The sequence below is a fragment of the Saccopteryx leptura genome, chromosome 7 (assembly GCF_036850995.1).
Source record: "Saccopteryx leptura isolate mSacLep1 chromosome 7, mSacLep1_pri_phased_curated, whole genome shotgun sequence".
NCBI lineage: Eukaryota > Metazoa > Chordata > Mammalia > Chiroptera > Emballonuridae > Saccopteryx > Saccopteryx leptura.
Genome location: NC_089509.1, coordinates 113,224,429 through 113,236,510, shown reverse-complemented (window position 1 = coordinate 113,236,510; position 12,082 = coordinate 113,224,429). Strand labels below are relative to the sequence as shown.

The following is a 12,082-nucleotide window of genomic DNA, read 5'->3' as shown; positions in this document are numbered from 1 at the left end:
GGTTTCTGTTGATTCTGGGAGCAGTGGCCGAGACCCTGGGCCGAGGCCAAGGAATGCTACTCTGAGCAGAGAAAACGGAAGAGCGTGTGACGGCCACGCAGGGCTGGACACTTGAAGGCTCCGACACAGGGCCAGTTCCCCCTCCCGAGGTATTTGGTAAAGCTGCGCAGGCCAGGAGGCTGGAGGGGCTGCGCCCAAAGCCTCTGCACAGCAGGGCAGAATTCCCGCAGGCCCGCCAGGCCGCAGGTGGTTATGATGAGTCCAGGAGGCTGGAGGGGCTGCGCCCAAAGCCTCTGCACAGCAGGGCAGAATTCCCGCAGGCCCGCCAGGCCGCAGGTGGTTATGATGAGTCCAGGAGGCTGGAGGGGCTGCGCCCAAAGCCTCTGCACAGCAGGGTAGAATTCCCGCAGGCCCACCAGGCTGCAGGGGCAACGGCGGTTCTGAGGAGTCCAGAGAACCCAGAGGAAGAACGATGAAAGCCCCGCAGGACACGGGAATCCAGCTACAGGACCCGCAGTCCCGTGTCGTGTGTGTCGTGTCCCCCCCCCCCCCCCCCCCCCCGCTCCTGGAGAGCACCTGTCATCCTCGCACACAGCGGGAGGCTGGGAATCTGGGCGCGGCAGAGGACAGAGCGCTGTGGCCGGAGGACAGAGCACTAACAGAACTTCTGAGGGTCAAATGTAGTTGGAGGACAAAATAAAAGACTTGATTTTGTCCTTAATTACTTTCCTCAGTTTGTAAAGCTGCATGAAGCAAGAGACCAAAGAGTTGACAAAGCTTTTGGAAAGCGGGGACCCTTGAATGTGGTCTCCCAGTGTCCCAAAGCCCTGGCTGCCCACCTCTGGGGTCAGGGCAAAGTAGACGTATAGCAAATCTTATAAAACACGCAAACCTGGCTTGACCTGTGGTGGCGCAGTGGATAAAGCATCAATCTGGAACACTGAGGTCACTGGTTTGAAACCCTGGGCTTACCTGGTCAAGGCTCATATGGGAGTTGATGCTTCCTGTTCCTCCCCCTCCCTTCTATATCTCTCTCCCTCCTCTCTAAATAAATGAATAAATAAATAATAATAATAAATGCCAACCCATTTGGGCTCATTCCGCATCCTGATTTGCTTCAGGTAACCCACTTCATTATTGTACCTGCTTAGCAGAGGACTGGGAGACCACCCTCCTGCGGAAGGTAACATCTGGAGGTCTATGTCTTCTGTACACTATGTCTGGCACTCAATAAACTATTAATACATATGTCAAAAGACAGGACTCTGGGACAAACCAGAGAGGGAAAGGATAAATGAAGCAGATGCACAGATGGTCCAGAGATTGAAGTTAATACAACAAACAAACAAAAAGCCCTAGGATTAAAATGCACAAGAAAGTGGATGAAAAGTAGAAAAATAAAGTTGAACAATTCCACTAGAGAACTGAAGCCCACAATAATAATCGAGTGGACAGTTTAGACTTAAAAACTACAATTTCTTAAGTTAAACTCAGTGGAAGGAGTTAGTAGAAGATTGGATTAGAAGTTAGTAGAAGTAGAAAAAAGACAAAATGAGTGAATTGGCAAACGAAAAGACCCACATATCATTATGGGCTATCCAACCAAAGTTCAGAAACTAAAAAAATAGGAAAATCCAGAAAAGCAGGTGAGGAATGTGTGATAAACAGCTTAACGGGCTCCCTTGGGGGGTGGTGATGGTGGTGGTGGGGGCGACAGGAGAAATATTTGAAGAGATAATGGTTAAGAATTTTCCAAAATGGATAAAAAGACATCAACTCATAAATTCAAGAAAGTCTGAAAACCCCAATGTGATCAATGCAAGACAAAAACTATTAAAAAAAAACCCAACACCAATAAAATCTAGACACATTGCAGTGTAACAGCTAAGAGAAAAATATCAGAAGCAGTCAAAGAAAAACTTCCCGCGTTGCAACCAAACCTCAAGCCATAAACTTTGAAAAATGACAGTTAATCACTCAATGACCATAACTCTCTGCTGTGATGGGGCAGGATCAAAAGTAATTCTCAATACACTTCAATTCGCATGTGCAACATTGCTGTCTGTTGAAGAAGCTGGAAAGTCGGAAAAAGCGTTTACACGTTATTAATCTTTGAGGAGATGAAAACACTCTAAGGATTTATTATGCAAAAGCCAAGGGGAAGGAGAAAGCAGGGAGTTGTGGGAGCACAGAAGCCCCTTCTGACAGCAGGGCATTTGCTGATCCCAGAGAACCAGATCCTCAGGGTTGAGAACATTAATGTGTAACCGGGACAGACATAAAGTCCAGGGTCCACACGGTGTGGAGAGTGTAACAGGGAGTCCAGACCATGGCCACCAGTCACACCTGCACAGTGAGACTAAAGGAGAGGGGATGGCCCTGGCTTGGAATTGCAATCCTAGGAAACCCCTCTCAGGCCCTGACCTGGTATGAAAGTGTCCCCAGTCGGGATGTGCCCCCAGGCACCTGGATGTAGCAAATGGAAACCCTCTCCAAAGGCCTAGATTTCACTACAGGCTTAAATTTCACCCACAGGAAATTTTTCCAAATACAATTGAGTATGCAGTTGAAAAAACAACAACAGCAAAATATAAACGAAATAACCGTTGTGAACAGAGTGTGGAAAGGGAAGAATAGTAATTTTACAGTGAAGAAGCTTGCAAGCACCACTTCAGCCAAATGCTCGAGGACATAGCCAGGGTGTGGTCGGGTTGACATCTTCCCCAACCAGATGGGATGACAAGGGCATTTCTCCTCAGGGAATTCTCTCCTACCACCCGTAGCCCCAGTCTAATTATGAGAAAAAACATAAAGATAAACCCAAGTTGAAAGACAGTCTACAAAATGCCTGATTAGTGCTTTCCAGTTGTCAGGGTCTTGAAAAACAAGGGAAGGCTGAGAAGCCGTCTCAGACCAGAGAGAAGAGGTGAGTGATGCCTTCCGGCAGCGTGGTGCCGGCAAGGGTCCTGGAGCTGAACTTCAGTGGGAGAACTATTGAAATTTAACAGCCTGTGCTTTGCAAGGGGGGAGATGTCACCTCACACCTGTCAGAATGGCTCTCATCAATAAATGAACAAACAACAAGTGTTGGTGAGAATGTGGAGAAAGGGCAACCCTCCTGCGCTGTTGGTGGGAATGCAGACTGGGGTAGCCACTGTGGCAGGCAGTATGAAGTTTCATTAAAAAATTAAAAATAGAATCATTAAAAGTGGACCCAGTGATCCACTTCTGGGAATACATCCAAAGAAACCTGACAGACGAATTTGAAAGAATATCTGCACCCGTATGCTCACTGCAGCGTTCGTTACAATAGCCAACATATGACAGCAACCCAAGTGCCCATCCGCAGATGAGTGGGTGAAGAAAGAACTGTGGTACATTTACACAATGAAGTTCTATGCGGCCATAAAAAAGAAGAAAATCTTTTTTTTTTTTTTTTTTTACAGAGACAGAGAGTCAGAGATACAGACAGAAAGACGGGAACGGAACGGAGAAAGATGAGAAGCATCAATCATCAGTTTTTTGTTGGGACACCTTAGTTGCTCATTGATTGCTTTCTCATATGTGCCTTGACCGTGGGGCTACAGCAGACCGAGTAACCCCTTGCTCGAGCCAGCGACCTTGGGTCCAAACTGGTGAGCTCTGCTCAAACCAGATGAGCCCGCACTCAAGCTGGCGACCTCAGGATCTCGAACCTGGGTCTTCCGCATCCCAGTCCGACGCTCTTATCTACTGCGCCACCGCCTGGTCAGGCAAAAAAGAAGGAAATCTCAACTCTGCAATAACATGGATGGACCCAGAGGGTATTACGCTAAGTGAAATAAACCAGACAGAGAAAGACAAACACCGTGTGATTTCACTCATATGTAGAATCTAAAGAGCAAAATTAATAAACACACAAAGCGGAAACGGGCTCATAGACACAGACAGTGGACTGTTGGTTGTCAGAAGGAAGGGATGTTAGGGAACTGGGTGAAGAAGGCGAAGGGGCTAAGAGGTACGGATTGAGGGTCACACAGCAGTCAAAGGGGTGTGAAATACAGCACAGGGAACAGTCACCATGTTGTAATAACTGTGTACAGTGCCATGTGGGTACTGGGAATATGGGGGGGGGGGACACCTTGTAAAGCATGTGATTGTCTAACCACCATGCTGTCCGCCTGAAACTAACACAAAATAATATTGAAAGTAATTTGTATTTGAAAAAGATTTTTTTTAAAAAGAAACAAAAAAGTCCGTAGTTCAGTTAACACTGAGGTAGCAATGTTGGTTTTTTATCTTCAACGAACAGACCCAGGAGTGTCAGAGTAAACATCACAGGAAGTGAAACTGGGTGTGAGTACACAGAAACTCTGCATCTTCACAGCTCTGCTGCAAATGCTAAATTATTCCAAAACAATTGTTTATTTAAAAAAAAAAAAAATCTCTGTGAGATCAGCAAAAACAGGGCCAGGAACAGCTCATCCACTGAAAATATCAGAAGCCAACTACACAACTTCTTTACTCTGTGCAAGTTTCCATATTAAAACAGAGCACCTACAGCAAAGGCCATCCCTGATGGAACAGGGAGAAAGCACTCCCTGTGGGACAGGGCTCAGGATGAGAGGTCTCTATTGGACTGCGGTCACCATCATACGGGAAGTCCCGGCCAACACAGTAGGGCAAGGAAAAGAGAGAACAAGTCTAAGGACAAGAGATAATGAAGAAATAAAATTGTCGTTATGTATACATCATGTAAACTCATGTATATCAAATCACCCATAAGTTATTGAAATCAGAAAGTGGCAAAGTTTAAATTCATTTTTTGTAACTTAGTAGAATGCAGCTAGAAAGTTTTTGTAAATCATGCAGATTTAAGAGCATTATGGATCTATAGATAAATCTAGCAGAATGAGCCTTAAACTCCTAGGGAGAAAACTATAAATTTATTAGAAAACATTATTAAATTAATAACATACACATGCCCTATTCATGAGATAGAAAACACAATATTATAAAGAAGTTAGTTCACTTTCAATCGATGCACAGATTCATTACAATTTTTATAAACATCGCAACTCGATTCTGACAGGCTGATTTGGAGATGCAAAGGGCCGGGACACTTTGATGGAGGAAGGAGGGTGGGACGAGGTACACCAGATGTCAGGGCGCACACGGAGCCGTGCTCACTGTGACGGTCAGTGTGACAGGAGGAGAGGCTCTCGGGGCAGGGACGGAGCAGAGAGCCCGGGGCAGCACCGCAGAGCAGAGGGAAAAGGATGGCGAACCGGACACTGCGTCTCAGAAACATCGACAGGAAGAAGGTGGGGCCTTCAAAGTGAGCCTCAGATGCTGAGAAATTCAGTCTCACACTCCTAAAGAACGAATCCCCCCAGGTGAAGGCGGTGCCCACGGGCGAGGGAAACGGCCGATCAGCATGAGTGAGGAGCCAGGAGCCAGGGCATGAGCGGGAGAAGGAGGGAGGCAGCGCAGACAGCAGACTGCGGACGGGTCAGTCTGGGGGACAGCCCGGCGGATGAAGACAACGCCCCAGAAACACCTGATCCCACACCAACACCTACATTAATAAAGCAACTGTGTGCGGATGGGCTGATGTAAGAACGAAATGTGGCTCAAGTCAAGTGTGCAGAGCTGTTGAAGGAAATTAAGACCTCCCCTCGGATTAAACACAGTCGATACTTTTCAACAATTAAAAAATAACAAGAAAACAAAATGACTACTAAAATATTAGTTGTCATAGAAGAAAGGGTTGAGAGAATCATCATGACCAGAAAGTAAAAAGTGAAAGACAGAATTTACTAGGATCAGATAGAACTGTGAAGCGCTAAAGTTTCACCAGTGGAAGAAGAGCTTTGCCTCCAAATTTAAAAAGAGTATGTTTATGAAGATATTAGAGAAGAGACTTGCCCTGCAGTACAGGCAGAATCTAATCCGTCACCTTCAGGACCCAAGAACTCTGGTTAAAGACAGTGTGCATGGAAGTCGCCCGTAACTTCCTGCATCACTCTCCTTTATTTATAATAACTGGGGTTTGCCCATCATAGAAAAATCAATACTGTACTAAGTCTATCCTCCAAATTTCAAGCTTTAGTCAGATAGAAGTCACCATAAACAGAGTTAAAAAAATATTTATAACTTTCAGAATATTTATCAAACTCTCCCTTGTCCTCAAAGAAAGGACAACCACCTCAACTGATAACATTGGCAATAAATAAACCAGGAACTCACCGAAGAGGCAATTTAAATGGCCCATAAACACAAAATATAGCTCAGCCTCCCATGTAATCAGATAAACATGCAAAGTAACAAAATGAATCTGTTTGTCTAGCACCTTTGTAAAAGTGGGTGTCAGGAGAGGAGTCATCTCCTTCGCCATTGTTAAGAGGGGCTATTGGTCCAGCTAATCAGAAAGGAAGCGTGGCAGAATCTATAAACAAGTTAAGTGCTAGTACTCTTTGCATCAACGATTTAGGTTTGTTTGTTTTTTGTTACTGACACAAGACAAATTCAGTATATATGCAAAAAAAGACAGAAATCTATAATTATTGTTATCACAGCTTGTTGACAATGACCTAAGGCAGTGGTTGTCAAAATGTGCACCAGGGTGCACTGGTGCGCCCTAGAAGATTTCCAGGTGCGCCCTATGGTATTCCAGAGAAATATGTGCCTGTTGGGGACCAAAAAACCAACAGGGTTTTTGGAGTTTAGATTTTTGGGGGACAGAGGTTTGGGGAATTGGCTGTAAACTGACAGTCTGCCCAACTCCCCACCTCACTTGCCTGATTAGGTTGCAAAAGGCTGTTAAGCTGTGGTGCTGGATTGTTTACACTACCCCCCATGTTCCCTGGAAAGACTGGAGGCAAGTTTCTTCTATCCTTTGTTTGGTATAAAGTTAAGATGATATGTATGGTAGGGGTTTTCTGCACTTGGTAAAATTCTTGGGTTGCCTTGGAAGCGTGATCAGAGATCTCATTGATGTGCTAACGGCCTCACTTTGCCCTATAAATAAAGGAAGATGTGGTTTTTGGGCATACTTCGTTTTTGCCAGCAGCAATTACAGGGCCCTCCTGACCCCGTATTTTCTTAATCCCGCACCGTTCCCACTCAGGACCTGGAATTACTAGCTGTGCTGGTTCGTGGCATGTGCCCAGGTATAAAAATAAATATAGTTACTCTATTATACCATTTCATTATGGAAATACTGCTCTTTTTGTTAACACATCATTATTATATTTATTATTAACACATCATTATATTATTTTTAGATAAATACAACTAAATAAAATGGATAGATTTCTCAAAAAGAAGTGTGATATTGAAGAATCCGATTCTGGAAGTGAGCAAAAGTTAAGTGTAAATAAAATTAGGATTTGAAGGCTGATGGGCAGAATTTAATTTATAGCATTTTCCATCACTTAGCAGTGAACAATATGATTGGATTTGAAACCCACTTATGGAAGCTTCAAGTGATTTTGGTTTAACATTAACAGAAGAAGAACTGGCAGCTATATCCACTAATCGTGGATTAGATGATTAAACATAAGGAATTGTCTCTTGAAGCTTTTTGGATTTCTATAAAAGAAGAATATGTGGCAGTATCTAAAAAAGCTTTGAATATTTTACTACAATTTTCAACATCCTATTTATGTGAATTAGGATTTTCTACCCTCAACACAATTAAAAGTAAAAAGAGAGGAATTCTTCAATGTATTGATAAGGAAATGAGAGTTTGCCTTTCAAATATATGCTCAAACATTGAAGAAATCGCTAGGATACATCAGGCTCATGTTTCTCATAAACACAAGAATGAAAAAACTTAACACATTTGTGCTGGGACCTGCTGAATTTACTAAATCTTACTAAGAATGTATCTATATATATATATATATAAAGAGATAACTTTTTGTCGTTTTTTATTTTTAACCCCTCTTTTTTTATGAATTCTAAAAAGTATAACTCAAAATATGTAACATAAAAATGTTTTTTAATGTCAGAATAAATTTAATTTTGTCGTATTTATTTTGTTTAAGTACCATAAAAGCACGCTTGGACTTTATTTTTTTTTATTTAATATTTGACTTAATTATTATAACATATTTATCAGAAATTTGTATATAGTGCACCTACAACTATTTGTAGGACTTTAAATGCGCCCCGACTTCAAAAAGTTTGAGAATCACTGGCCTAAGGTGTCGTCAATGGAAGAGAATGGTTTAAAAAATTATAGTATGTCAAGTCCATGGAGTCGTATGCAGATGTTAAAAAGAATGAGGAAGATATCTAGTATTTTCACTGCTAAAATAAGTGAAAATGCAAGATGGTGCATATACTATAAGGCAATTTGTTAAAAAAACCAAGACACACATTGTGTGTGTAGGAAGTCATGTATAAATGCATAGAAAAAGATACCGAAAGCTATGCCCGCAACACTCAACAGGACCAGGGCTGGGAGCTCAGGGGCGTGGGGGGTGAAGGGGACTTTTTCTCTATATATACTTGCTGGTCATTTGAACTTTATGAACAAGAATGTGAAATGTAATTCTTTTGTATTAAAAAAATTAAACATATTGAGTAATGTTACTTCTTACCCATTACTAGAGAAGAAGGTAGGATTTCTAGCCTCCTCCTGGTCAGAGGTAGAAGCCATTCCAGAACAGAAAATCACCGCACACACGTGAAAACAGCCGGTACTAGTCTTGGCGTCTTGGTCCCTCCCCTTCCTTTCACTCTCTTAGGTCAAGATCCCTGGAGGAGGAGCCCGACCCCCAGCCAGAGATGGGAGAGGCCGGAGCTGACCCGTCCCAGGTCAGGCACAGACCAGGGCACCCAGAGTGAAAATCAGTCATGTGTTTACCCTGAATTTTAAAGTGTCCTCTTTGAAACGTTCCAGGTGAAGGCAGAGGAGGCCTGAGGGTAACGAGAGAGTTCAGAGGTCATGAGAAAAAAAACAAACCCCTGCCTCAAAGCATCAGAATAAACAGCCGAGTCCAGACAGGCCCGCCTGGGAGTCCTGTGGGTTGTGGCAGCTGCACTCACACCAGCAGCTGTCCCTCCGCAGGTTAAAGCTCCGATTTCCTCATTACCTATCCCTGCATTTCAGTACAGTGCACCTGAGTGTTCCTATAAAGCAGGACTGAGGTCAAGGTTGAGACTAGTCTCTAGAGACAGACACAGAAGCAGCAGCCCAGCCAGAGAGAAAGTTAAAGGGAGGGAGAAGGAGACTGACCTGGTGCTGAGGTCGCTGCCTCCACTGGCCATCGTCCTACCCTGGGCCCCACCTGGGCCTGGAGCCTGGCCTTAGGTCTCTCCAGTGTCCCCAGCCTGGGTCCAGTGTGGCTGCCTGGCCCTGAGCAGGAAGTCAGTAAATCGTCTTACTCAGGCTCCACCCAAAAGGGGAAAAGAGAAGTGAAAGTAACTTTCCACGAGCGCTGTCAGACACTGTTTCCCTCTGCCTGCAGCCCCACACTGGTGCTCAACCATCTGGCCAAGTAGCAGCGGTAATGGGTTGCACTTCTGTGGATACAGAAATGGAGAGGGAGGGGCCCCGGGACCTCAGTGGGGACACTCAGGCCCCACACCCAGGTCCCCTTTTAGGAGGTGGCCTCTCAATCCGCAGGACTCCTGGTCCCCGGCCCCCCTTCTTTCTGGGGAGACGCTCAGGCGGGGAGTCTGTGAAGGGGAGTCTGCTCTGGGGGGGTCTCCCTGGGCTCCCCCTGCCGCGGAGGTCAGGGCTCTGCGCTCCTCTGAGCTCAGGGGCACAGGGACAGCGGGCGGCTAGCGGTGTGTGTGGTTGGTGGGAGCAGCCTGAGCCTTGTGGCTAAGCCGCATTCTGGGGTTCAGATTTGGGGATCCTTTTTTGGCACGTGTCTACACCATGTTCCCTGATCCAGCTTTTACTAAGAAGAAAGCTGTTTTTTTTTATCTTCATCTATCTGTCTCCCCTTTTCCCCTGTCAGTTAGTTTGTAACTCAGGTGGTGGAAAGACAGGCACCTTAAGGGGGTCAGCACCGGGGTGCGTGTCTTGCTCCTGACTTCTCCTCCACCTGTGCCTTGGATGAGTCAAGAGGTGGGAGTCAAACTCCTGCAACTGCAGGCGGTGTAGGTTTGATGGCACTAGGTGGCAGTATTTCAGCTTTTAGGGACTGGGGTGAGGTGGAGCCCCCTTCTCCCGCCCAGTAGAACCTTAGTGAGGGGCCCAGCGGTGGGACAGCTACGGACTCCTGCGTCTTCCTGCAAAATCTGTAAGAACCCAGAGGGATAGCTACAGGTGATGTGTGGTTATTCCTGTAGAGAAGACAGCGCCTCCTTGGCACAGGGCGTGGGAGGAGGCGCCTGGACAGGAAGGGGTTAAGGAGTGAAGCTGGGGGGGGGGGTGTGCAGAAGGGAAGGGTACCCCTGAGGAGCGCAGGAAGTCTCTGGGGACTTTCAGGAGTCCGGGGGCTAGCCATGAGAAACACCTACAGCCCAGGGAGGAAGGAGGCTGGCCCTGGACCACATGGCCAGTCACAACCCACAGTCGCCACCGTCACCGACAGCCCTTCATTTGGAGCCCTGGGCCCCACCTCAGGGGAGGTAAGTGACTGGCATTTACAACGGAACAAGGACTGAGTTCCCTGGTACCCTGGTTACTGCTAGACCGTGCCACACTCTCTGAGACCCCTGAAACCACCCTATGCCTCTCTCCCATGACCTCTCGGCCCCAAACACACCAAGGAAGGAGCTGTAACTGCCCTCACATTTCTCATTTTGGCACCAGAGTGTTCCCATTACCATGGGCTGGTCAGCCCTTTCCTCCTAGACTTGGCTCCAGGCGCCTATGCACTTCCCCCTAGTGGTGGTTCGCGGTATTACTGTCTCCTCAGAACTGGGGCTTGCTGCCTGTGAAATTAGCCATCCCTCTCCTCTCAAGATTGTGTCTATCTAAAACCCTCTAACTTCGTACTATTGCAGAAGCACCATTATTTGCATCTGAATAAAGGTGAAACCATTTACGGATTTGATATTTGGCAGTTGATGAGCACAAAAGCGAGTTTATAACCCGGCCAGGGAAGTCTAGGTATAAAATTGAGATAGGTTCTGAAACCGTGGCCCCATCCAGCCCCCAGAGCCCCTCTTTGCCCAGAGAGCTTCATTCTGGCCTGGAGCCCCAAGGTGACCCTGCCTTCTGCACCTTCCTGGAGGCAGAACTGCTCAAACCTGCCTCTCCCGGTCTGAAGCCACACGTTCCCCGGGGCGTACACGAGGGAACCATCCTGAGGTGCCTCCCGGGCAGGTTGATTTGCCTCGATAGTGAGCAATTTAAAGAAATTAAATTAATTAAACAATTTCCAAAATGAATGGCATAGAATAAATGTTTAAGAGAAAATGTGAGACTTCAAAGAAGCTGTGGCTTCCGTGCAGACGCCAGGCGGCGCCTGCGCCCTCCACCCCCTCCCTGGGAGACTGTGTTCGCCCTGCTCCTCCTCCATTCCGGTCTCTGCCTCCTGGAGGGCTGAGCCTGAGTGTCCTAGCTCAACCAGCACTGACTTGCCCAAATGCTTGGCTGAAAAGAAAATCGGTTGACCTTCTGCGGGGTCCACCATGTTTAATGTTCCGGGAATCCCGGTGAATCTCCGTGTGTTTCGTAAGTGGGTCCCCACGGCGCCCGCTGCCGTCCCTGGCAGACCCAGGACCCGTGGTTCCATGTCAGACTCAACCCCATAAAGACAAAAGCAAGGCTGCAGGGTCAGCCCTGCCCTCAGGAAGGGGGAGGAATGTCTCTTGGGAGCGACTTGGACCTAGGGTCCCCCAGCGAGTCCCAGAGTGTCACCTGGCGCGGGCACCACGAGGAGCCGGGGTGTGCCAGGGAAGGAGGTGGAGGAGTGAGCAGTGAAGCCTTTGCAGGGTCCCCACTCCGAACTGCGGTGACCCGGAATGGGTCCTGGACTGGCCTGGACCTCGGGACAGCCAGGGGCTGCTCGTGCAGCAAGAAAAGACGCGCACTTGCTGCTCCCTCCCCACTCCGCACACAGGGGGCGTCCGCGGCGCAGCGCCCCGCCGCTTTGGCTTGTAGGTGGGTGCCGCTGTCGAGGGCAGCGTCCGA

General features: G+C 46.9%; 1 protein-coding gene across 2 annotated transcripts in view; it reads right to left on the bottom strand.

Moving 5' to 3' along the window:
- Positions 1-9,386, bottom strand: part of LOC136378397 (nuclear autoantigen Sp-100-like) — a 79,887-nt gene extending 70,501 nt beyond the window's left edge. The window contains exon 1 of one of the 2 annotated variants that reach the window (XM_066345279.1): positions 9,227-9,386. In XM_066345279.1, the coding sequence (XP_066201376.1) occupies positions 9,227-9,258 (32 nt within the window). In that variant the 5' untranslated portion in view covers positions 9,259-9,386. The remainder of the gene's footprint in view (positions 1-9,226) is intronic. The other variant, XM_066345280.1, reaches the window with a different exon arrangement.
- Positions 9,387-12,082: the final 2,696 nt, after the last annotated feature.